This window comes from Lycium barbarum, chromosome 11 (genome assembly GCF_019175385.1).
Source record: "Lycium barbarum isolate Lr01 chromosome 11, ASM1917538v2, whole genome shotgun sequence".
NCBI classification, from domain to species: Eukaryota; Viridiplantae; Streptophyta; class Magnoliopsida; order Solanales; family Solanaceae; genus Lycium; species Lycium barbarum.
Window position 1 is genome coordinate 910614 of NC_083347.1, and position 26768 is coordinate 937381.

General features: G+C 33.5%; 1 protein-coding gene across 2 annotated transcripts; it reads right to left on the bottom strand.

The window, feature by feature from the left end:
* Nucleotides 1-765: 765 nt before the first annotated feature.
* On the bottom strand, nt 766-8383 carry LOC132616928 (chloride channel protein CLC-f). Of its 2 annotated transcripts, none has more exons than XM_060331701.1 (9): nt 7956-8383; nt 6564-6966; nt 5654-5848; nt 4270-4724; nt 4059-4163; nt 3307-3543; nt 2904-3149; nt 2591-2823; nt 766-1347 (listed from the first exon to the last, which is right to left on the bottom strand). In XM_060331701.1, the coding sequence occupies exons 1-9, from the start codon at nt 8256-8258 to the stop codon at nt 1266-1268; spliced, it is 2259 nt and encodes a 752-aa protein (XP_060187684.1). In that variant the 5' UTR covers nt 8259-8383; the 3' UTR covers nt 766-1265. The 2 variants fall into 2 exon arrangements, with proteins under 2 accessions (XP_060187684.1, XP_060187685.1); XM_060331702.1 differs by having other exon boundaries at nt 2937-3149; nt 7956-8381.
* Nucleotides 8384-26768: the final 18385 nt, after the last annotated feature.

The window sequence follows — 26768 nt, forward strand, 5'->3', positions numbered from 1 at the left end:
CCGGCATAAACTTGTTAAGGAATTACCAAACTTATGCCAGACCCGACATACTTATGCCTTATGGGCAGACTTGGCATAAGTATGCCAGGTCCGGCATAACTTTGGTAATTCCTTCACAAGTTTATGCCGGTGGGGGCATACTTTTAATGGGCAAACTTTTATAGTATGTCACATAAGGCGGAATTTTTTCTTAAGGCATAACTAAAAGTTTGCCTTATAAGGCAAAGTCTATACCTTTAGAAAAAATTCTGCTTTATGGGACATACTTTTGGTTATGCCTTAATTAAAAGTCTGCCCCATAAGGCACAGTTCCTTAAGGAAAAGTTTTGCCCCATAAGGCATAACTAAACTATGCCTTGAGGAAAAGTTATGCCCCCTCCGGCATAACTTTAGTTTTTCCTTAAGGACTTTATGCCGGATCCGGCATACACTTCCCCCAGCCCTGCCTTGCAAAATTATTTTTTTATTTTATGCCTGAACGAGAGTTCGAACTAGAACCTCAGGTATCCAAGCGAAGGGCAAAATTTAAAGACCACAAATATGAGGGGCAAAATTTAAATACCACCCCAAAAGAAGGGCAATCCGTGCAAAAAATGAAGTACGTCATTAAATGGCTTTCGACATCCAATTCGTTTTCTTAATAAACACTTCAACCTGTTTCTTCTTTCATTTTGTTTTTCCTTGAATATAGATAACATTATCAACCCACGACCAAAACCTTTGGTGGTTCAACGAAAGTCGACTGAGGTAAAAGTAATCTTAACATATCAAAAGAGAGACATGTATATTAATAGAATTTCAACTAGTAGCAATAAGTTGCCTCTCTAATTGTGTGTATATATTCGTCCATGACGATTTCGCATTTTGATTTATCCTGATCTACCAAGCGTATGTTTCATGTACAAAATGTGAAATGTCAAATTTACACTGGTAACTACCTTTCCAATTACAGCAAGTACAACCAAAACTGAGGAAAATTTATGCTATTAAGCTCGGGCTCTGGAGGCAGCCTGGTGCAGCATGTCCGCTCCAGAAACAAACAGGAAGGAGCCTCAATTTCTGCACGCATATAAGTTAAGAATATACAGTAAATTGGATATTACCTACCGATGTCCAACTAATATCGTAAACTTCTTGCTGAAGTTTGCTTCCCAGTCTCAAATTAGAGGAGTGCAGCAAAGTTGCATATACCAACTTATGCCAAAACTAGAACAACCACAAATTTCTTGTTGAAACTTGCTATTGATATTAAGTGCCTTGAGTAATTAATGGCCATTCGTTATGATCTGCATGTCATTTTCTTCTTCACTCTGCTGGTAGACTGACTTTCGACGACCCACTTCACCCCTGAAGAACATTTCTTACAATCAGAAAACACACTGACAATACAAAACCCAAGCACTTTTAGATAACTCAAAATCTACAGTTGAGTAGTTTTACTCTTCTCCTTCCCTTTTTTTTTTTTTTTTTGTGGGAGAAAGGTAACAGTATATTTAGTCATCAGCACAAAAGCGCACAGCGTAAAGTATGACCTTGTTCATCATAAAGGATTCTAGAAACTGTAGTAAGTTCGGCTTCATCTACAGAGTCTCCTTTAATACAAAACCGAAAAGAAAAATATAGTTCATCTTAATTTTCCAGGTTGAGCTACTTCTATCTTAAGAACACCACACATTTCTCTCCTTCCTTTTATTCACTTGGTTAGCAACATATAATGTTCTTTTACAGTTAGATTATTGGAATAAGAAGCAAGCTAGACAAGACCAAACTTGGACAAAGACTAATTATCAAGGTCATAAAGAGCAGCATTGCTCACAACCTAACCTCTCTGACCAAGCTAAACAAAGCACAGTTCAAAACAAAACAGGCACGAAATGAGCAGTTAAAATAGCCACATGCACAACAGTTGGCAAAATACTTCCAAAACAAAAACAAAAAAAACTCTGAAGCATAAAATTCCCAACTTTTTTTCGATTAAAAATATTTCAATAATACAAAATTTTCAGCTTTACATCCTGGGCTTAGTTTCCTTCCCAAGGGTAAAGGTAAGGTCTGCGTACATTCTACCCTCCCCAGACCCCACTTTGTGGGATTTCACTGGGTATGATGTTGTTGTTGTTAAATCGTTCTCCATTTGTCATTCATACATATTTTTCCAAGGTGTAGTTTAGCAGCAAAATTTTAAAGAACCCTATAACTATCACTTAAGTTCACAACTTGTAGGCGTTCCATTTGTTCACAGGTTGTATACGGCCACTCTGTTGGCCATGATTATGAATGAAAATACTTTCACTAGATCAAAACAGAAAAACATAAGGGTTTCTGCTCAATTTCCAAAATGTAAAAACATCGAATTTGAAACGTTATGTAATTCCTTCTGGGAAAAGCTACAGAGTAGGACGAATAGTATATGCAAGAACAAGTACCACTAATCCATTTTCCCATCCTAAATATCCACCAAAAATAGAACTTCTACTCTGTGACTTGCATACCACATAGAACCAAAGGAAATAATTCAAAATCTTGGTTAGAGCAAAATGGAACAACGTACAAGCATAATAGGAGAAACTACATAGAGAAGATGCAAAACCTGATCGATTCCTCTACTGAATCATAATGCAGAACAGCAATAATTCTGCGCTTTCTTTCTCTTCTGAATTCTCCACCACGCTTGACCACAGGCAATTGTTTAATTCCTTTGGCCTCCATTAGTTGCTTCGCAATTGCTAGATCCGTATCAGGATAACAAGTTAGGAGTCCGCAATCTTGGCCACGATATGTTATCCCTCTTGTGCATATAGAGGACACAAGACAAGTACTTGCCTATAAATCATGTAACTATAGTAAGAAAAAGGAGGTGAACACAACATGGGGGTAAAAAGAACTGAATAGTGAACACTAACAGATTTGTCATGATGGCAATCTAAAGCACATACATCTGTGACTGATAAATCTTTGTGGGATGAATCCCCATGCTTCTTAAACAAACTCCTTTTAATGTCACCATATGTTAAAATTCCTTCCAAGTAACCTTCAGCATCAACCACAATAACACAACTCTGTCGGCCGTCAAGCATGCATTCTAATGCTTCTTTCACAGTTTGGCTCGGAGAGACCTTCAAATAATCATTTGACATGACCTGAGAAACCTAATAGAAGGGAATACAAATTAGATTCTTGAAGTACCTAAATCACAAAACAAGTCTCCGAAAGAAAATAGGCGGTGCTTGGTTCAAAAAATTGAAAAGCAAGATCCCATAAAACACAAACTTTTCCACTTTCTAGATGCCAAAGCAAAGATAGTACCTTTAGATCTTCCAAAATGAGACTTTCATCAAATGATTCATGACTGTTATTACTCCCAATCACCATTAGTTCCAAGTTATTTCTCTCACCAGATTGCCTCGAAACATCCTCTTCATTTTTCTCATCAACTGGCGAAAGAATAGAGTAACCTTTTGATGCAAACTTAGCTTCTGATGAGTCCGCTTCTTTTGGCTGGTCTGTAACGGAAGGCACCCATATTGCCAGCCCAACGGCACCCTATTAAAGCACATTTAAAACAATCGCATGATTAAAAATGCAAGTGTTACCCCATATATCATTTCAACAGCACTCAAAATTCAACCGACAATAGCAAAGAACACTATGCGATCATCTAACTAGCAAATACATGGTCATACATTATCACTACAATTTGGAATAAAGTATAACTCTGGATGGAAATAACACTAAGTTAATTCTATGAACGCAAATGATGTTTTTCATCTTCCAAGTTCATTCATCTATCCCCCCACTAGCTAGGAAGGGAATGGAGTACTTTACCACAAATCTCTGAAATCAAAATGAGAGAAACTCAAAAATTAACCAACCCATAGAAAGTCCATTGCATACTCAAATTACAAAGTTAACTTAGGATGACAACCATCTACCACAAATACGACTTGTCAGAAGGTAGGAGATTACATAACATAGGTGCTTTAAGCAAGCAAGGGAGCTTTTAGTAATACACATGAACAACAACTAGAGCTAGTGAATCTTTGTTCAGCAAGACTAACCATGAGAGGAAGCAAAATTCTATAATCTTTTGTCAACTCAAACAATAAAAGCACTGAAGTCAAAGGCACTGAGCAAACTGAAGCTAGTGTAGCAGCCATCCCCACCTGCATTGTTTACATTTATCCATTAGACAAATTTACTACCTAAAGTACATTGAAGTGTAACAAAATAATTGTTTGGGGAAAGTAATATGGAAAAAGTATATCTGACCAGTGCATATGCCTGTGGCTGGGCAATAGCAGCATTCCCAGGAATAGCTGAATTAATTAGGTCCCCGGCTAACCCTCCAAATACAGCACCCACAGCAGCACCTATCATTAAACTTGGTGCATACAATCCACCAACAAGGCCAGACCCTTTGCACAAAGCAGTGGCCACGACCTTTGCAGCAACTAATTGAGCTAGCAATCCAATTCCAGGTGCAGATGCCGTCTTCCCAGTATGTAGGATTTCATCAACATTAGTAAAACCCCAATAGAGAATTCCAGGATATCTAAGAGCTATTACACCAGCTCCTAAACCCCCCAAAGCAGGGCAGACAACATCAGAAAGTCCAAACTTTTCCTTGAGGAACTGAAACCCCTTGGTGAACCAGGACACCAATCGAGTGAAAACCACACTTACTACTCCACACAGCATCCCAAGTATCAGATACAATGGAAGCTCTACAAAAAGGAAGCATTCTCAAGTATTCAGAAAGAAATCCATATAGAATAGAGTAACAATCAAGACAGTTTATATATAAGTAAAGCATAAAGTAACATTATACCCAGTTATCTAAAATAGACATCATTTTATCCATTCTCTCTCAAATGTATCTTACAGAAAAGGACTAGAGCCCACTTTCACGCTATAGAAAGTCCAAGTTTCTGAAAGAGGTTAATCTTTGAGGACAATCATAATTTCCGTGCCGAAAATTAGAATAGCAACTGACTCCATGTTACGACCTACTTAAACCGTGCCTATGAGTGACAATATAAGAACATGTCACTGTCTTCCTTGTTGCCAGAAAAAGGACGGTACATTCAGATGTTATCTTAGACACATAGGAGACAAGAGAAAAGCATGTTTGATGTTGTCCATTCCTTTTTTAGCAAAATTTAGCATGTGAATGACAACATGTAATGTAAGTATGAATAATACCGAGGAACATTCTCAGGACAAATGGAAACTATAGCAGAAATGCAACTCACAATTCCCTGATTATAGGACAGTACATTCAGATGTTATTTTAGACACATAGGAGACAAGAGAAAAGCATGTTTGATGTTGTCCATTCCTTTTTTAGCAAAATTTAGCATGTGAATGACAACATGTAATGTAAGTATGTACCGAGGAACATTCTCAGGACAAATGGAAACTATAGCAGAAATGCAACTCACAATTCCCTGATTACATGAATTTCATTCAACAATGCTACATGGACAGAAGTACTGGCTGAGTGCAGACGAACTGTGAAAGGGCAAATATCCCTTGCAACTGGCACAAGTACAGCTATAGCAAAAATAAATAGAACAGCAGCCACGGAAATGCCCATGCACTGATGTAGTAATGTTTTAGCCATGATAAAATAAACTAGAATTAGATCAAATACCAGCAGCAGATTTCATATCATACGTGGGCACTGTGAAAGCCTGTTTCTCTCCAAGTACTGCATTTGATACAGTTGATGATATAACAGAAGCCAATATGATCATTGCAGTTGTAAAAGGGGGTGAATTTTCGGCACGGAGTGGTCTTAAAACTGTTTCAATCGCAAAGAAAGAGCCAGCTACCGCTGCATTGAAACCTGCAGAACAAGAAAAACTTAAACCTGAAGATCCATCCACCAGCTGAGACAAGCTCCAGAAAGGCAAAGCCACGACAATTTCACAGACATGTATACTCTCACAGATATGCACGTATCAGAAGTACACTATAGAAGACTAAGTATTTGGCAAATCGACAAAATAGTAAGCAAGTATATCTCCCTACAATAATAAACGACCTGTGGGACCCACACAAAGCCATACTATTAGCTAGGAGGAATTGTTTCTACTCCTTTGATATTGAGACCCATATTGAACCTTGCAGCTCAAACGACTAGTCGGCAATTTGGCTCCAAGGTGACTGCCTATTTTGGTAACATTGTTTCATTTTTGGGGAAGAGAAAACAGAAAAAGAGTTCTTTTGGGAATGAAGAAAGATGGCACAGCATGAGAGAGCTCTTAGTGCCACTAGAATATGCATGTTCATACTCCATATAAGCTATAACACAACAAAAACCTGCCTCACGAGAGAACTTCGCAAAAGCATCCACTCATAACGGTTTTGTGATTGAAGAAGCAATGTCTCCATTGTCAATGTCCCTAGAATACTTCTGAGAGTTACCATCTCAGAAATTACATACAAACCGCGCAACTTCCAAACATATAGTTTGCAAAAGGCCTTATACTTTTCATTACTTTGGAAACGAATAAAGAATGTCTCCTGGTTCAGATACTTCTTAATGAGAAACAACATACCTGAAGCAATTCCAGCAGCTGCGCCAGCTGCAATGAGAGCTATTCTTCTTTCCCGGTTGTTTTCCATCATCATTGAGCATCCATAGGCACATGACTTCCCTATATCTACACTAGGGCCTTCAGGACCCAAAGAACAACCAGTACCCAGAGTTATAGCAGCCTGAGTGGCCTTCACTGTAGGGAAGATTCCAGCAATTAAATCAAATCCTTGTCCCTGAGAAGAGCTGGACTGTGTTATTTGGTCCAATATTTCGAGCAGACCATGCAGCATGCCAACAATGACTCCACCCAAAACTGGTATTAAAAGTATCCGATGCCAAGTATCAGCTAGCCTTTGCAAACGAAGCCAAGCAGCACCGTCAGTAGGAGTACCAGCCCATGCCCATGCACGTATTACGTGTACCTAAACAAATATCCTCATTGTCATCCAATATACAATGGAAATTTACTTTTCAAGGACTACTGGTTAACAACATAAGAAATACAATACAAGTAACTATCTAAATGCAAAACCTTTAATCAGAGAAGCTTGCAAGTCACAAAATCAGACCTGCCTCTATACATGTATTCCCCATACAAACAAGGAAAGTAAACCACATGAACTGCAGCTACTCATTAACTTAAGATCTCTAGTTTGGAAACCCTGAAACGCCAGTAAAGATACACAAACAACTAAATAAGAGGACAAATATTTTTTTTTGAAATTGCAAATAAGAGGACTAATATAACATGCAGTTTTTTTCTGGCCTGCTTTGATTTGCTTTTCTTTGAGCCGAGGGTATATTACCCGTAAAGGTAGGGGTAACGTCTGCGTACACTCTGCCCTTCCCAGACCCCACTTGTAGGATTACACTGGGTATATTGTTCTACTGTAACATGCAGATTTCATAATGCAACAACATTTTACTGTTCCCAATTTCCACACTGCACAATAAGCTGAAACTAAGCCCTTGATTAAACGTAGCAACACAAAGGCCAGTACCAAGGTTAAATAGAAACAACTAATCGCCAACATAGGGAAAAAAAGAAAAAGAAAAAAACTAGGTCAATCTAAGTAAAAAAGGTTAAAAATGTCTCACATTTGTCCAGTTATAAGAGCAAATATTAAGCAATAAATGAAAATTGGAAGTAATTATCTGCAAGTAACCCAAAAATGCAAAAAATCTAGGTCAATCGAAGTTAAAAAAGCTAAATTTCTCACATTTGTCCAGTTAGTGGAGCAAAAATTAAGCAATAAATGAAAATTGGAAGTAATTAGCTGCAAGTAACCCAAAAATGCAAACAATCTAGGTCAATCGAAGTAAAAAAAGGTTAAATTTCTCACATTTCACCAGTCATTAAAGCAAAAAAACAAAACAATAATGAAAATGCAATTAAAAAGCTTAAACTAACCCCACGATTAAAGGCAGCAACACAAAGACCAGTAGCAAGACCAAGTAAACATCCAACAAGTAACATCGCCCATTCTGGTGGTGCACTTTCCCCCAATATTTCATCTGAAACAACACCTCGCCGATTATCCCTATCCCTATCGGATAATCGGCGACCCGAAAACCCGCGATCTAATCGCTTAATTAGATCCTTAATACTTCTATTATTATTATTAGTTCTCCTCGGCGAGGATTGGCTTTCTAAATCGCCGTTTTCTGATGCCGATGAATTAGAACGTAATAATACGTTGTGATCGCCCGACATTTTTTCACCGGATTTTCATCGGAATTGTTTATTTTCCGATGTAAAATGTAAATATAGAAAGTTTTTTGTTATGTGTAGGTAGGTTGGTAACTTGTTGATGTCGCTATCAGAGTCGGATTTTTCAAGACTTTGGGACAAAGTGCGGGTTTTATTATTTTCTTATATAGATGCCATTTTTAATATTTGAAGAATAGTTTCTACCTTTTTTTTTTTTTGTTATTTCAGAAATTATTTTATAACCTAAATAGGCTAAATACTACTCTAACAAATAAAAAGGTTAAAAAAAAAATGTTGAAAATTGCTTTTGTTACTGCTGATATACTAGAATAAAAAGTAGTTTAGCTTTAGGAGGAGTCTTTATTTAAATTCAAATTTTAATTAGATAAGATTAGTTGAGATATTTTAGATTTATAAATTTCAAATTATGCTGATTTGCTATTGTTAAGTTGATTATATAAAGCCCTCATATGCTTACTAAAAACATTGACACACATTTCAATCAATACTTTTAACATTCTTTGCTGCCCCGTCTTTAGAAAAACTAACAAAAACTAAGTATTTTTCAAAAAGTATAACATATTGTGAAAAATGGTTTTACTAAAAATCCATTAATAATATCCTTATTGCTTCTAATCGCAATCTAATCCTTTAATAGATCCTTAATGCTTATTATTATCCGTTCTCTTCGGTGATGATTGATTTTCTAAATTGCCGCTTTCTGATGCTAATGAATTAGACGTAACACCCGACATTTTTCGTGATTTTTTCTCACCGGATTTTCATTGGAGAATTACCGGCAATTCTACCGACATGCATTATGAAATTACTTACTTTTTTATTATGCAAAAATAATTTTGGGTGAAAAGTTAACAACTTTTTTTCTTTATAGGTTAACTTGTTGATATCGCTATCTGAGTCAGGTTTTTGACGACTTTGGGCTACTAACGACAAAGTGCGGTTAATTCCCAATAAAGATTTATTCTTATAGGTGACATTTCCAAATATGTTAAGAAGAGCTTTTACCGATATTTTTATATTAATTTTTACAAAAAGTATAGTGTTTGGTTGAAAAAAAATGATATTCAAAATATTATTCAAACCATGTTTTAAAAAAAAAAATAAAAAAAATGTCATTTTAGTGTAGGACTATTAGCTTTAATAAAGGAATTATTATACATACATATATATTCAAGATGTGCAATTGTTAGAATACGGATAATAAAATCTTCAAACTGCTTGAACTGAAATTTCTTCTGATTGTTAGAACAAAGTATAACAATCACTTCAATTCGGTGGAATCAGACATAAAACATATCTTGATCGATTGTTGCACAGAATCATCTGTAAAATTGTTAGAATGATAATAATAATCTTGTCGTGCTTAGAAACGCATCTTGAAGATAGTTGAAGCTAGTCTCTCGTAGAGCCAGAGGTAAGAATAATAACAAACTATCTTGGGAATAAACTAGCGACACAACAAGTAGCGTCCGAGAACATTATAAAATGGTAGCTTAAAGGAATTGGCAATATAAATGTTGTGTGGGTCATGTCCTGGGATTCAAAACTCATAAGGTTCAAATTCTAGCTTTCGCATCTGGCCATATACGATACATACTAGATAGTAGCTGCAACCTGCAAAGAGAAACCCCGACATGGTAATTTTGAAATTGCTATTGTTAACGAATTTATTGACATTATTGCATAATAAGGTTCTGAGTAAACATAATCGAAGAAGAAATGACTTTGAGGCATCGACTTTCTTAAAGAGATGTTGCCCGTATACATAGTGGGGAAAATACAAGCAATTCCCTTCAGGATACAACAAAGCCCTGATTATACATGCAGACTTTTCATAGCCACTTCATGAAGGAATGCCTTATTTATAGAGTTAGAAAATTGACTGTTGTAAATAGTCATGACTTTTCATTAACAAACGTGTCCATTTAAATTCAGATTTTAAATAGAAGCTTAAAATACCAAGACTTTTAATATATAATGTCTTCAAACTCTTTTTGTCATATGTTGTGGGACAATCACACTTCATATATACTACAAACTATCTAACAATCCCCCACTAGTTTGTAATATTTCTTCTAATATCATGCATACCGGAGTATCTTATAATAGATTTGAAGTTTCCATTAGTGTAAATACTTTAAAGTTTTGACGAAGTTATTGGTATCTTTAAAGATTTGAACCACAACTTCATGTGTCAAAACCGAAAATATCACACACATAATATTATTTAGTAGCTTAGAAAATCCAGTGTTTGCTTTAGCACGTTTATGGCCATGTGCTCATCCTGATTCCCTGAATACTTACAAGACCAATCCTCTAAGTCTTGCGTGAAGCAGCACCACTTCGATATTCATATATGTGAAATTAGCAACTATGTCCCTGTGTACTGCAGACATTTACCAATTTCATTAAGATTAATTCAACCTCTTGTCGTAACATTTTGCACTATGGAGTTTGTCACTATTCTTCTGTTATTTCAGGCATTTAACAACTCCTAAACTTCTCACATAATAGTATCCAGTACATTGAATCAAGGCTCTAAACGAGGAGACTCGTGCTTTAGCAACACAAGGGACTTGTTATTACCCGTTAAACTTGTATTATTAGAGCGTATACTAACTCAAAGTTGGGTTCCCATCACTTGTGTTTAATTTAAGGGATTTTAGCCTTATTCCTTGACAAATAATTTGTACTGCATTTCTTCTTAATAAATCTTGCAAGATCAACATAAATTATTTTCATGACAGATTGAAAACAAATCTTTTACATATGCATATCACATATCAACACGTCTAGACGTTCCATTGGATATCCGATTATTATCTACTCTTAAAGTTGCATCATTATATCAATATTATATTTCTCAACCATTCCGCCTCTTTTGAAGCATTTATATGCTAAATATATTCTTATTTCATCGTGGATTACAAGTCTATTTTGATGCTTAAAATATAGCACCTTCACCTGTGTAACAAATCCAACTTATATGGATTTTTATCATTTTCATCAGTTGGTTCTTCACTTTATAGACTAAGAACCATGAAACGTCTTGTCTTTACGAAGGGCTGTCTTTCAACAAACATATCTTATCATGAAAAGGTACAATATTTCTAGTGACTTTTTTTCATAAAAGAACATAATATTTCATCAAGTGACACTTTTTCACGAAAGAACACAATTTTTCTGAAAAGACGCATGGCAAACCATATTCGAATTTCAAATTAGTTGTTTCATCGACGTAACTAGTCGTCACCAAGACCGATCAAATTATAAATTCATTCAATGGCATGTCAATATCCATTAAGAATTTGTGGGAGTTGAAGAACTATAAATTTTAATAAAATTACATCTCAAGTTCTTCAAAACTACATTAAACATTAAATTCAATATTGACTTTTAATCATAAGCCAAGCACCCACCCATACTTTAAATATTTCAATACTTTTTCATATCATATACACATCCAAATTTATATGATCACGTCAAAATAATCATATCTATGACCAGACCCATATGTAAAAGAATCAGATGGTTGATCTCCGTGTCCCACGCCAATACTGGTATACATCATTTTCCCTTCTTTTTTTTTACCGTAGTAAAACATATATTAAGAAAAGAAGATCATAACCATGTTATACATGATTTTAGGAACACATCACTACTTAGTGATGTCATTTACTTACAACATCAATATACTGTGATCTTAATATATACTAGTAATATTGGCTTAGGAAAACTTCAATCTTTTCAATGGCTTCCAACTAATACTTTGTAGCCTTTTCATAATTCATACGGAACAAACTAAATCCAGTAAAAAAAATTTATTGACAAGTTTATAGCGTTTGAATATTAGAACACAAGAGAATTTAATAAGACAACAAAGTCTTCAACCTTTAACGAACGCAACATGATCTAGTAATAAGATTATCATTTCACTGAATTTCAAATTATTCTAATAACTCTCAAATATAGAAATGATTCATTCATAGTAATACTTCATACAATAATCAAAAAACTTGAAAGTATACTCTATATTCATGCATGTAACATAATTATGCCAATTTATGAGAGATTCATAAACAAATAATAAGTGAAGTGATTTTCATCACTTTTTTCTAGCTCCACTTTAACGTTGTCGCTTTGACCTCTACGCAGTCTCTTTTGATTTCTTTGCAATCCAGTACTAGAATAGGTTTTTGTCGCTGGCGTACGTGTAACCTCCACATTTTTGTTAATGCCTCATGGGGGACATGCCCTGATGCTACCAAATTTCCCGAAAATATATATTTGGTTAAACTCGGTCACTTTTGCTTCAATGCTTTCCACACCCAGACAAACAAGCAAATCACCGGGGTTACTAAGTCAATAAATATTGGCTTCACGGAACTTTCAATAATGTAGTTCTTCTTCAAAGTTGTAATAATTGCATGTTCCTCCATGGGCTTTCTGCAATCCGCAGAAACGGTGAATATCAAGTGAATTACTTGAATTCTCCATTTTGAATATGGTATCTTCTCCATAACATCAATATCTCTTTAAGATTGTTAGAAAAATTTATAAACATAATAGAAGAAGAAATGACTTTGAGGCGTGGATGAATCTACTTTCCTTAAAGAGATATTGCATGTATATACATATTGAGGAAAGTACAAGCAATTCCCTTCAGGATACAACAAAGCCTTGATTATACTTGCAGATTTTTCATAGCCACTTCATGAAGGAAGGTCTTATTTATAGAGTTAAAAAAGTGACTATTGTGAATAGCCATGACTTTTCATGAACAGACATGCCCATTTAAATTCAGATTTTAAATAAAATCTGAAAATACCAAGACTTTTAATATATAATGTCTTCAAACTCTTTTTGCCTTATGTTGTGACACAATCCTACTTCATATATATTACAAACTATCTAACCGGAGAATCAGCTGTTTTTCGTTTAGGAAATCCTGCAGAAAAGAAGCTGGTCTTTTACGTGGATTATGGTCAATATGGTTATTTGTCTAGGAGTAGAGATGAACAACAAGTTTCTAAAAGTAGTGATAGGCTGTTACATGATTTTCCCTCTTACTCCACTAAAATACTCCCTATTTATATGACACTCATGTGACTCAGGATTCGGCAAAACACAAATTCCTTTAGCACTGGAACTGATCCCCATTGGAGGGTGAAACAGATTCTAATGATAATAAAATCACCAAGGTGGATTAATGAGGTTATATCTACATACTACACAAGAATCAACAACTTCGCATGGTGATCTAGTGATATTTCCATCTGATGAGAGGAGGTTGGTAGACACTTCTCTGATTCTCAATGTTGGAGTGGAACCGAGTGACTGAAATAGCAACTTTTTCACAGGTTAAATTAGACTTTTGAGTTTTGAGCTCAATCTTATGGAAGCTTCTGATGTGAATGAGATCAACATATGTTGGTCCTATTCATATAATACCAAGGACCAACGGAAGTGTAAAACAAGAATCACCGGTTATAGTTGATCTGACCAATTTTGAACTGCATTAAACTAGTAAATATGTTAAATCTGGCTTGATGGTAGATAGAGATATTTAGGTGATTGGATTGGAAAACAATTTTGAACAAGAAGCACAAGGCCTTCAGTCAACCAAAGAAAACTTGCAACATATATATGGTTTGATGACTCTCTTTGCTTCTAATTGTGTCGAACACTACTGGTTAGTCATATCTTTCTTTTTTTTTTTTTATTTCTTATGTGTTATACCTTTGTTAGCATTTTGGCTAGGATAAAGTGATTCTGGTTGTTATGTTCCTAAGTTTTTTGTTCCTGGATCACTGGTTCTAGCTGAAATGCATTTCCTTGGTTCTTTTTTAACTCTCGAATCTTCAAGCAGGTCTAAAATTGTGTTTATTGAACCAGAGATATTTCCTAATAATGCACAAAGCGCCAACGATGTTCAAGACTGTTCTCTGAGGTCCTAGTTAGGAGCTGCCAACATAAAAGTTCAAGAAGCCATTTAAAGGTACTCCAGTCCAGGTTATTGTGAACTGTATAACGAAAGATTCTCAGTATGCTCGATTTTATGTTAAAATATTACTTCTATAGAAGTACTTTGTGTATATTTAAGCCTTTGGTAAGATCTTGCTTCTGTTAGATGCAAGAGGCCGCCCCCTCTTAATAGTGCATTCACTTAGTCATTCTCTTTTCTTGATAAGCTTAACAGCTTTTAATTCCTTTATGCCTTTGTTGTCTTTATATTTGCTTGTACGTAAGAGCTTCAGGCCATCACATGGTGTCTAACAAAACTTCACTGGACTCTAATTTGTACTAATTTCACAACATGTGAAGACGTTTGGACTTTTCTTTGATATTTTCATCTTTGGTTGTTTGTTCCTTTAGAAATTCGGATTAGCAGCTCTTTCCATCATCTGAAGAATGATAGGCATTGTTTCATTTTCTTCTTCCTTTGGAATTATTTTCTTAGAATCTTATGATTGGGCTTCCCCTGTTACATTTGCTGTATTCTAAGACAGGTACTTTGAAGCATGTGCCTATATAGCTTCAGAAATAGGTTGTTGTCATTCTATTGTTTGTTTGCTCTTCTGAAAACTGTGTATGTAATTGTTACTGAAACTAATGGGAGATAGAAGAGTTTAGGCACTATTGTAACTGTTACTGGTGTTTCCTACGCATCGTGCTTCTGGCTACTTGTCTTTCCCTCGCCGTCATTGACTTCTTACTTGAAATCTCGTTTTCCTTATCTCATGCAATTAAAGGGGACGAGACTGGAAAATCCCAAACTGAGTCCGGCTCGCGCAAATAATGATATTGGATGAATCAAACCAATAAGACTTTTGATAGATTCAAGGCGCAGCGGAGTGCACCAGCAAGAACATAAATAAATAAAAAATCGAATACATACTCTAAGTAGTTGGAACCGTCGTCTTCTTTGAATCCAAAAATAATTTCACTTGGATTCTTCCTCTGAGTGAATCTTATCAACTAAACTCTTCCGAAAGTCTAAAAGTCCTTCAGATTTTCACCAATTCTGACCTACCTTTATTTATGGGACATTTTGAAGGAGAGCTTTGTAACTTTTTCTATAAAATCTAGCTCAAAGAACCTGTTTATACAAAAGTTTGTTTGTTGAAATCTACTTCTGTTTAAAATCTTTTGGGAGGCTGTGGTGGTCTCAGTGATAGACTATGAAATAGTCAACGTAAATATTGGCATAATCTTTTCATAATTAGCAAATGTATATTAGACGTGATCTCTTCCTTATGTATAGCTAAATAGGTCATATAATTTAGCCTAGTATTATGCTGACAGTTAGATACCTACTTTGTATATATTGACTATCATACATCAATACAGATTACGGATTGATTTCCTACACTCAGATTACTCCTACTTAAAATAGTTTAGAAAGTTATTCCTATGGAGCATGTTTGCTAATACCTCTCTTTCTTTGAAGTTCAATGTTTGATGATAAGTGCAGGAATTTCATTTAATTTCCCATTGATAACCAGCAGAACATGTGGAGCATGTTTTTACTGAATACTATTTTGTCCTTATGCTTGAAATTGATTTATAAAAATATCATATGCTAGGCTGGTTGATTTTGAATGACGATGTGACAAAAGGAATCTAATTAAGGTACTGCTTGACAAATCTCTAATCCAAATTTAGTCAGAACAAGTCTATTGTCTTTTAATCTAATTTTATTAAGTGAAACCATGAATGTCATCCTCCATATGAAGATTTTGGTGTTTTTAACTATTATTATTAGAAATTCATATTAATTGAACCAGCAGACACAGTGCCATTAGTGTCAGAGAGGGTTGGCTAGTGTTGCAGATGTCAATCATTTTGACTTTTAAATCGGCAACCCGTAACAGATGCGGTGAATGAGGTATATAACTAGTTCAAAGAAATCTACTTTGTCAAAGAAAAAAACAAAGACATAAGAAAAATTGCAGGATAATTATGCTGCTAGACTAGAAAGAAAATGTTTTTCATATTAAATAGACTAGACGGCGTATGCCCGTACGCCCAACACTTTGGATTATAGTGTATCTATGTATATATAGTTGTGTTTGGATAGTGATAATATACATAAGTTTATATATATATATAACATTGTAGTTTGTGCTCCGTATCCAAAACTTTATTATATTAGTGTTTGCTACGAATACAAAGTTTATAAAAATTTATTAATACTTTTTAAAAGAGAAGACTTGTTTAAAAGGAAACTATTTTCCTCTCTTTGAGATAAAACAATAGCAATATTTAAGCATCAATTGATACTTTGAATTTTAATTCGATTAATTTAAAGGTGTAAAATATTCTATCGTTAATGTATGTGAATTGGACGTAAACAATAATTATTATTTTTTATCAAATTTTGATTTGGATAATTCTAATTCAAATTATTAAATTAATTTTACATGTTTAAAACGAAACAAAGTAGAAATTTGATTTTCTATTTAAACGAAGAACTACTATTTTTTAAGAAAACGTCAATTAGAATTATAATTTGACTAATTTACCTTATTCATTATTTGATCTCCATTTAATATTATTTTTTCTTTTATAACATTAATCTCTTTTCACATTTATTAGAGTAAGAATAAAAATGAAAAAGTAATTAAATTCTATCTTACTTTAAAATATAAATATTTTAAGAATATTTATTTTAGTAAACATAACAAATAAATGACATCGCGGAATAGCAAATACAAAAATTAAATATCTAAATTAGATCTCAGGCTAATATAAGAAAAGAAAAAAAATTGTATGGTTTGGCTACTTAACCTTTTGAAGAAAAGCAATAATATGGGGTTCATGTTTTTTGCTGTACAATAATTTCATTCGCTCCCACTAATGGGTTGATACGCATGTGGCAATGAATCCACCATTATTGACTTAATGGGAGTATGATTTTTTAATATGGGGTGCATGTTTTTTTTTTTTGACATTTTATTTAATAAGGGGTCCACCATATTTTTTTTACATGAGTTTGGAGATGGTGGGGTCCACTTTTTTTTTCCTTTAAAGATGTAAAATATTATATTGTTAATGTATGTAGATTGGACCTAAACAATATATTTTATCAAATTTTGATTTGGATAATTCTAATTCAAATTATTAAATTAATTTTACATGTTTAAAACGAAACAAAGTAGAAATTTGATTTTCTATTTAAACGAAGAACTACTATTTTTTAATTTTTAGTAAATATTCTTGGTTTAGCTCATTTTACTTGTCATGTTGTCTTTTGCACGGTTTTTTAAGAAAACATCAATTAGAATTATAATTTGACTAATTTACCTTATTCATTATTTGATCTCCATTTAATATTATTTTTTCTTTTACGACATTAATCTCTTTTCATATTTATTAGAGTAAGAATAAAAATGAAAAAGTAATTAAATTCTATCTTATTTTAAAACATAAATATTTTAAGTATATTTATTTTAGTAAACATAACAAATAAATGACATGACGGAATAACAAATATAACAGTTAAATATCTAGATTAGATCTCAAGCTAATATAAGAAAAGAAAGGAAATTGTATGATTTGGCTACTTAACCTTTTGAAGAAAAGCAATAATATGGGGTTCATGTTTTTTGCTGTACAATAATTTCATTCGCTCCCACTAATGGGTTGATACGCATGTGGCAATGAATTCACCATTATTGACTTAATGTGGGTATGATTTTTTAATATGGGGTGCATATTTATTTATTTTTGACATTGTTTTTTTTTTTTTTTTAAATATGAGATCCACTTTTTTTTTTTTTTGATATTGCTTGTTTTTTTTAATATGGGGTTCATCTTTTTTTTTTTTACATGAGTTTGGAGATGGTGGGGCCCACTTTTTGCCTTCTTTTTTTTTATATATTGCTCGATGTTTTTAGTATGGGGCCCACCTTATATATTTTTTTTTTCAAGGTGACTGACGACGAAGCATGGGTTTTATATAGTAGTAAAATAGCAAAGGTTATCGGCTAGGCATTGGTTCTGAATAAATTACTTGTGCATATTAAATGAATTCTTTTTATACAAATACGGAATTTTAGTCAAATTTACTAAATTATAATTGTCTCTCCGCCCCTGAATATGAAGTACTCATATATTAGATAGAATAATCAAGGTGCACGTAAATTGATTGAGCGTCATTTTTTAGAAAATATAGAAATGGGGGAGGCACACTTTCTAAACTTAAAGACACGAAGTGGTCATCTAATGAATTAAGGAAAAGAGGTTCTGCATCTATACCGTCATGATGATATTCGTTTAACTCAAGTGTTTGATACTACTATATAAAAATGTACTTATGTAGACGCATTGTGAACTGTTGAAATGATGATAAGGATTTTTACCCTAGGCAGTAGTCCTAGAAAACACACGATAAATAAAATACTAGTATGTAACTTTTAATTTTTATAAATTTTAATCAATATGTTATATGATTACTGTATAAACTAACTTACAAAACTATTATGACCAAGCAAGTACCAGAGATTATTTTAGCTGACTGACAAAATATAAAAAACCACATGATGTAAGGGTCAGGGTCACTTTCAATTAGGTAATCACATATGACTATTGGGCTTTGCATTGTAATGGTGTTGAAGGAACGGCTTTAAAATTAACTTACACCTCAACATTAATAGACTAGTAGTACTATATTGGGCTGCCATGAACGTGGGGTGTGGGACTATAAATTATTACATTATTGCATATGTATGTTATGTGAGAAAAGGACCAAAATCATCCATAATGTTTGGGTTTGAATCAAAATCATACATATTCTTTCACATGGTGCACTAATAGTACATTATGTTTGCATAAGTGGTGCACTTTTAGTCACAATCCCAAATAAATTTAACGGAAAAGAACAAAAATGCCCCTAAACTTTTAGAAAAGGTATAAAAATACCCTTTATTCATCTATTTTGCTAAAACTACCCCTCAATTCACCTTTTTGGCTCATTTATTCCCCTTGACTAACGGACAACACTAATTTTTTTTTTTTTAAAAAAAAAAATTAAATTGCACATGACATTTTATTACTGAAAAATTGATTTATTCTTTTAAAAAGAAATCTGAAACTTTGGAATTTTTTTAAATTTGGAAAACTTTTTTTTAACGAGTAAAACCTTGACTAACGGACAACACTAATTTTTTTTCTTTTCAAAATGTGAAAAATTGGATTTTTATAAAAATCTGAAAAAATTAAATTTTTTATGGAAAAACTGTGTTTAAAAAAAAAAAACAGAAAACTATCTTTTTTTAAATCTAGAAGAAAATTATGGAGTATTAGTTTTGCACATTTTACTTAAAAAAACAATCAGTTTTTCAGATTTAAAAATTGAATTTTCTAAAAAAAAAATGGGGTTTCCACCCGTTAATTTTTTTTTTTCAAACTTAAAAAAATTCCACATGTTTTAATGAAAATCTAATTTTGTTATATATATATATATATATATATATATATATATATATATATATATAAAAGGCTTACTACATTTGTTTTTTTTAAAGAAATGGATGTTGAAAAATTATTTTTCCTTATTCTACAAATAACAATTTTTCAGATTTCTTTTTAAAAGAATAAATCAATTTTTCAGTAATAAAATGTCATGTGCAATTTTTATTTTTTTATTTTTTTTAAAAAATTAGTGTTGTCCGTTAATCAAGGGGAATAAATGAGCCAAAAAGTTGAATTGAGAGGTAGTTTTAGCAAAATAGATGAATAAAGGGTGTTTTTATACCTTTTCTAAAAGTTCAGGGGCATTTTTGTTCTTTTCCGTTAAATTTATTTGGGATTGTGACTAAAAGTGCACCACTTATGCAAACATAATGTACTATTAGTGCACCATGTGAAAGAATATGTATGATTTTGATCCAAACCCAAACATTATGGATGATTTTGGTCCTTTTCTCTATGTTATGTAGTTCATCTATCTAGTGATTAAAAGGCCCTAGGATTTATATAAATTTGTTATAAGGTATAGTTATCAACTAAGTTTGTCTGAGAAAACATGTTGATAATTGCTCTTACCAATTATACATTTTTAAGCTTGGCAAAATAATTTTGAATGTAGCAAATAGTTCCTTTTGTTGGTATTTATTTTTTTGGTTTACACAATCAAATTAAGGTAACATGCAACAACATAGAATTATGTATACTGAGCCTAATTTGGTAGACTGATTAAACAGTAAGTTAAATTAAATAACACGTATAGCACATAAAAACACATTATGTTGATAAATATAAAATTATCACTTTCCGTTTAAGTAATTTAAATCTTTTTACTAGTAATTTCCATTGTCCTTTTTTTTATTATTATTTTGTTCTGTTGACTTGGGGGTCAAAATTTAGAAGTTTGACTAATCAAATTGTTCTTAATTTCCAAGTCTTTGATTTTGAACAAAAATGCCATCAGTTTATCGTCTATATGCATGTGTAATTTGATAAATATCCATTAGTTGTTTCAAGTCTTGATTAACTGAGTATGTAAAGATTAACCAAATTGGGCATAGTAATTAAATTTTAAACCACTTAAAGTGAGATGCAGGGAGTGATATTTCCTCATTCCTAATGCCTAACTAGTGTTTTAAAAGGCGGGACATTTTACATACGCCTCGACGAGGCGTAAGCCTCGAGGCACGGGGGTAAGCCCCATGAGTATTTAATTTTTAGTATTTCTTAAAATAATATAATTACAATAAATATTTTTAAATAGGTAAAGTTACATAAAAAAATAAAAGGAAACTATAAATAAATGAAATATATATATATATATATATATATATATATATATATGTGTGTGTGTGTGTGTGTGTGTGTGTGTGTGTGTGTATGTATGTATATGTGTGTGTGTGAGCGCGCGCGAGCGCGCTTGATCCTCACAAAAAAATGATCAAAGCAATTCATTATACACCGCTTATAACTTGTAATTATATATAACATAATTTTACAAGTATAAACAATACAATGAAACAAAAGCTATTATGAAATGCAAAACAATTCTAACATTTTAACTTTCAAACACGGAAAAAAACACAGTTTCTTAAAACACTATTACTATCATACTATTCATTTTATCTCCCTATAAGCAAATAATCAACAAAATTTATCAATATTACAATTAAAACATAAATTCTTCATGAACAAAAAATAAAATTATATGATAATTATGATACATAGGACTTATGACCAATGACAAGTGAAAATGTACAATTCTGCTATGTGTTGTTTTTAAAAAAATTAAGTGATATTCACCCTCGCGACGTTCTCAAATAGTAAATATCCAATACTACGACTTGTTAAATGAGTTACACCCAATCTTCTATTTCTATGGATGAAAAACTATTAAGTATCATTATTTTGTTAAACAATTATGAGGGCGAATGATTTTAATTAAGGAATTTAAAATATAATTTGTGTAAGAACTGTTAGGCGAGCCCTGGGCATTGGGCGTTAGGCGTGTTTAGGGCGTACAGTTAGGCGCTTAGGGCGTAAGCCTCACAGGAACTAAGCCTCGCACGTTAGCCTCAGGGCGTTTTGCCACTGTCCTGCCCCGAGGCGAGCCTCGGGGCGAGTCCTGACACTGCCTTTTAAAACAATGTGCCTAACAAGTATTCAATTTTAATTTAATAAACATAGCTCACGCTCATACCACTACTAGGTTAATAAATACATCTGGCTAGGAACATGCCACGTATAGCACTTGAATCATATAATTTAGGTATCTGCAAACGCAACCTAGCAGGTCGGTTGCTTAATAATGTACTATCTAGATTTTTCAATGTTTCTTAAACTCGGACCGGACAACTAATTGAAAATTTACCATGTCAAGGATACTAGTTCAACCATATCAAGTAATTGGACCGCAACTGAACCGTGATACCATAAATAAGATAATAAATCACATATTATATAAAAAGAAAAAGAATAACAAATAACAATACAATATACAGTGTGGTTGCCTCCTTGGGCAGGAAAGATGAAACTTAATATTGATAATAGCGTGAAGACTCAAATTGAAAGAGTTGTTTTGTTACACCTCGTAAAATTTCTCTTTGATGCACAGTGAATAGACTAATGAAGAGCACGAAGTATATGGTATTTCAATAAGTAAGGAATGACATTTGATGACCCTAATTGAGATTTGCATAGACATTCGGAGTAAGAGGAGAAAGTTTGCCAAGAAAGGGCAAGGCATACGATGTGTATCGGAAAGGATTTGCGAGTAACAAGTTAATGATGATTTAATAGTGTCTTGGAAAAGAATTATAACGTCCCTTAGATCGGTAATGAGGTGTTAAACAAGTATCAAGAAGGTTCCATAAGGATTGGAGATCAAACGAAGTGACGAGAACAAGATCAGAGAAAAGATGGGTTCCACGGCCGATTATACGGTCCGTATAATGGTCCGCAGAATCGTCACAGTGAAGTCCCTCACTGGTGAGATTATAGGGTCACTTATACGGATCGTATAAAATTATACAGGCTGTATAATGTGCCGTATAATGGTCACAGAAGCGAGATGTTGAAGGGGCAATTTCACGGTCACTTATACGGACTGTATAAAATTATACGAGCCGTATAATGTGCCGTATAATGGTCACAGAAGCGAGATGGTGAAGGGGCAATTTCACGGTCACTTATACGGACCGTATAAGTTTATACGGACCGTATAAGTTTATACGGACCGTATAAGTGTCCGTATAATTTCCCGACAGATCAGATTTCTAAGTTATTAAAATGGGACCAAGTTCATTATTTCATTTCATTTTCACCCAACACTTCAAGAACTCTCTCTAGAACCCTCTTCACTCTTCATCCATAAGAACACAAGGGAAATTTATGATCAACTTCATCAAACTAAGAAAACCAAGTGTAAGAAACTCATTAAAGATCATCCAAGTCAAGAAATTTCATTGGAGGTGAACTAGGGTTTTGGCTCAAGTGAAGTATTTCCACCCAAGGCTTATTCCTACAACATCTAAGGTAAGTTTTATGGTATTTCCATGTTGTTTAAGGTATTGAGAAGTTGAAACACTTGGATTGTAGAAAAATATAGAAAATGGGTCATGAATGTGGGAATAGTGTCATTTGTGAGTAGTAGCTTGGGTTGAGTAGTGATTCTTGATATGTTATGATTATAATCATGTTATAAATGATATTGAGAACATGGGATAAACATTGTATATGAGCGAAGGTAATAGTGTGCTATGACCATGGATGATTGGAAGTGAATTGAGAAGTAAGGATAATGTAGGTAAATAAAGACTATTGTTATGATGTTGTGAATGTATTATTGATGTTTGGGAGTTGATATATGATATGGAGGAAGTCGTATAAATAAAGGAGATGTTGTCCAATTTTCTCTAGCTTTAAGTCATGTATGCTAAGTTATCGATTTTCTAATGATAGTATAACTCTAATGAAGGTAGAAACGTGAGCATTGAAGGAGAACGTGCAAGTGATAGAATAGTTGAACGGAAAGGTATGTAAGGCTAACCTTTCTTTAGGCATGGTTCTTTGGCCAAATATCTAATATTCTATGAGCCTATGATGTCCTCTAAATGATTCTATCTTTAAAAGCTACTAAGCTCATGATTCTCGATATGTTACGATTGTACTAAATCCCTCCTATGATGAGTAATCCTCTAGGGATAGATGTAATAAACGACGATAGTAATGATGCTAAAGACGCTTATGAGCTTTTATGTATATGTGCCTATGTATGGCTATTATGAAACCCCGAGCTTATATGGCCGGGTAGAATATATATATATATTGCGCGCGCACCACTGCAGTTGGGTACGGACAACCCTGAGCCTTGGTAGGGCCAGGTATGTATGACCCTGAGCCTTGTTAGGGCCAGGTATGTATGACACCGAGCCTTGTCATGGCCGGGTATGTAAAACCACCGAACCTTCATGGCCGGGTATGCTATGTAAATGATATGTATATGAATATGTATATGAATACGGAAATGAGTACGGATATGAATACGGATACGGATATGGATGTATGTACACAATCACGCATTAGAAATGGAAAGTCCCTTTGAAAAGCAAGTAAGTGTTTGTGACGATCCCATCCTATGTTATTTCTTATGTTGTCTATTATGCTTTCATAATGATATTGATCATGCTTTACATACTCAGTACATTCTTTGTACTGGCGTCCTTTTGTTTGTGGAAGTTGCGTCATGCCCGCAGGTGGCCAGGGAGACAGACTTGATCCATAGCTTTATTACTCGGGGACTACATAGCGGAGCTCCATTTCATTCGGAGTTACAACTTTTGGTACTTATTCTTTTGTGTACATATTTATAGGCATAGCGGGGTCCTGACCCGCCTATATGATATGACATACTCTCCTTAGAGGCTCGTAGACATGTGTATATGGTTAGATGTATTTGGCCTTGTCGGCTAGTCTTGTGTACATCATTTTGTTAGCCTCGTCGGCTTATGTACATTGATATGGGCATTGTTATTGATGGTGATATTTATATATATGTATCGTTGCCCAATGGGATTAGTATGAATAATGGATGAAAAATATGATTTAGCTATGTGACTCACCTAGATGTAAATGTGAAAGTATGATAAGAGGTGCCCGGGTGGGTTAGCACCGGGTGCCCGTCGCGGCCCTTCGGTTGGGTCGTGACATGTTTTTGGAGGGATCTTTAGGGATGACCAAGGAAAGTGGATTTGGGGATATTCTGATAAGTTAAAGCCTGCATCAAGTCTTACACAGAACTATGGAGCATCAAATAAGGTAAAAAATTAGCAAAATAAAGGGGTTATCAAGTATTAGAAGTCGAGACTTACTATTTACTTACTGTCAAACTTATCATAGAGGAGGATATACAATGTCATCCTCTTAGGGCCGTTAATGAAGATTGTTGATATTTGCTGGAAATGAACAATGCCACTAGCACATATAATGTGTAGATTTTTTGGTGAACGAAGGCAGATAATGTGTAGATTTTTTGGTGAATGAAGGCTACAAACATATAACAGATTTATTAATTAATCCGAAAAGACGCGCTCAAAAATGAGGAGTTTCTTCTCCTAGCAGATTTAAGCCACGTAGCTTATGAACGCTATTAGAATTTTTTTTTTTGGTTTCCAATGTACCAATAAATTACATATTCTCTCGTAATTTTATTTAGCATTATTAGCATTACAAAGTTTGATAAAACATAACCAACATTATATTATTGGCGTGCAATATGCCGATAATTTTTTCAACTCGAGTCCACAAATAGTAGTGGTTAGTGCGGTAGTATTTGACATGCACCCACTTTCGTAAAATTCCTTAACGCTTTATCCTTTCCATTTGTGTGGGTGATCAAGAGGATACCATTTCTTTTGATTAAGCCATGTGTGGGGCTGGTTTTGGCTATTTTTGAGTGGCTTTCATCACATTGTATATTCTTTTGGTTTTCCATTTGGAGTCGGATGTATTCTGTGAGACCCGATTTTTTGCAGATTCGTGCTTAAAGGTGGAGTTAAGATTATTAGTTTATAAGTTCTGAATCACTATTCTTATTGCTTATTGTATTGTGGATACATTAGTTATACATGTTAAATGAAACTTCTAACATAAATATAGAGGTTGAACTTAAGGTACTGAAATTGACGAATATGTAACCACAATGTTGGCTCCACACATGGTTGCGCTGAAAAATTCCACTTTGTTGATCAAAATGTTCTGTACTAATAGAGGTGGATTCAGAATCTTAAGTTTATGAATTATGAATGCAATTGTTTTGCTTATTGAATTCTGGACATATTCTAAGTATTTATAAATATTAACTGAATTTCTTATTACAAATATAAGATTTAGCCAAAATTACGAAGTATGTCGAATCGTAATTTTTATTGTGCCTCCCACCCTGAACATAATTTAAATCTTTAATTAAGAATGAAGGATACTAATCATTCCATCACAACTTTTCATAGGAGTCGTTTGGACATGATTTGAAGTTGAAATTTTGTTTGGACATGCAATTTGGATTTCTTAGGTTGTATTTTTCCTCGTAAACATAGAAACTCCATAAGTTGTGAAAATCATCAAAACTTTCTCAATTCTTATACAATCTTATCAAATAGGCAAATCATAGTTCATAAGAAAATCAATACGCTACTAGACGACCTTTTTAAAAAATACAACATCTATTGATCGAACTTTAATTCAATAAAAAGAAGTAAATATAGTAGTTGATATAAATAGTTGGTAAATATATCTACCAACTTATGAATTTTTTTTGACAAATTATAAATTTATGGGTCAAGTTTTACATTAAAAAAATTTTGAAATCATAATTTGGAATCCCAAATCATACTTTTTTGAATAATCTGATATTTAAAATCATGATATGCAGTTAAAGTTGAAATTTTATATAAATTGCATAAATAAATCATAATTTAAAATTTAAAATCATAATTTCATATCACATTTCAAGTGATTAATCTTCAT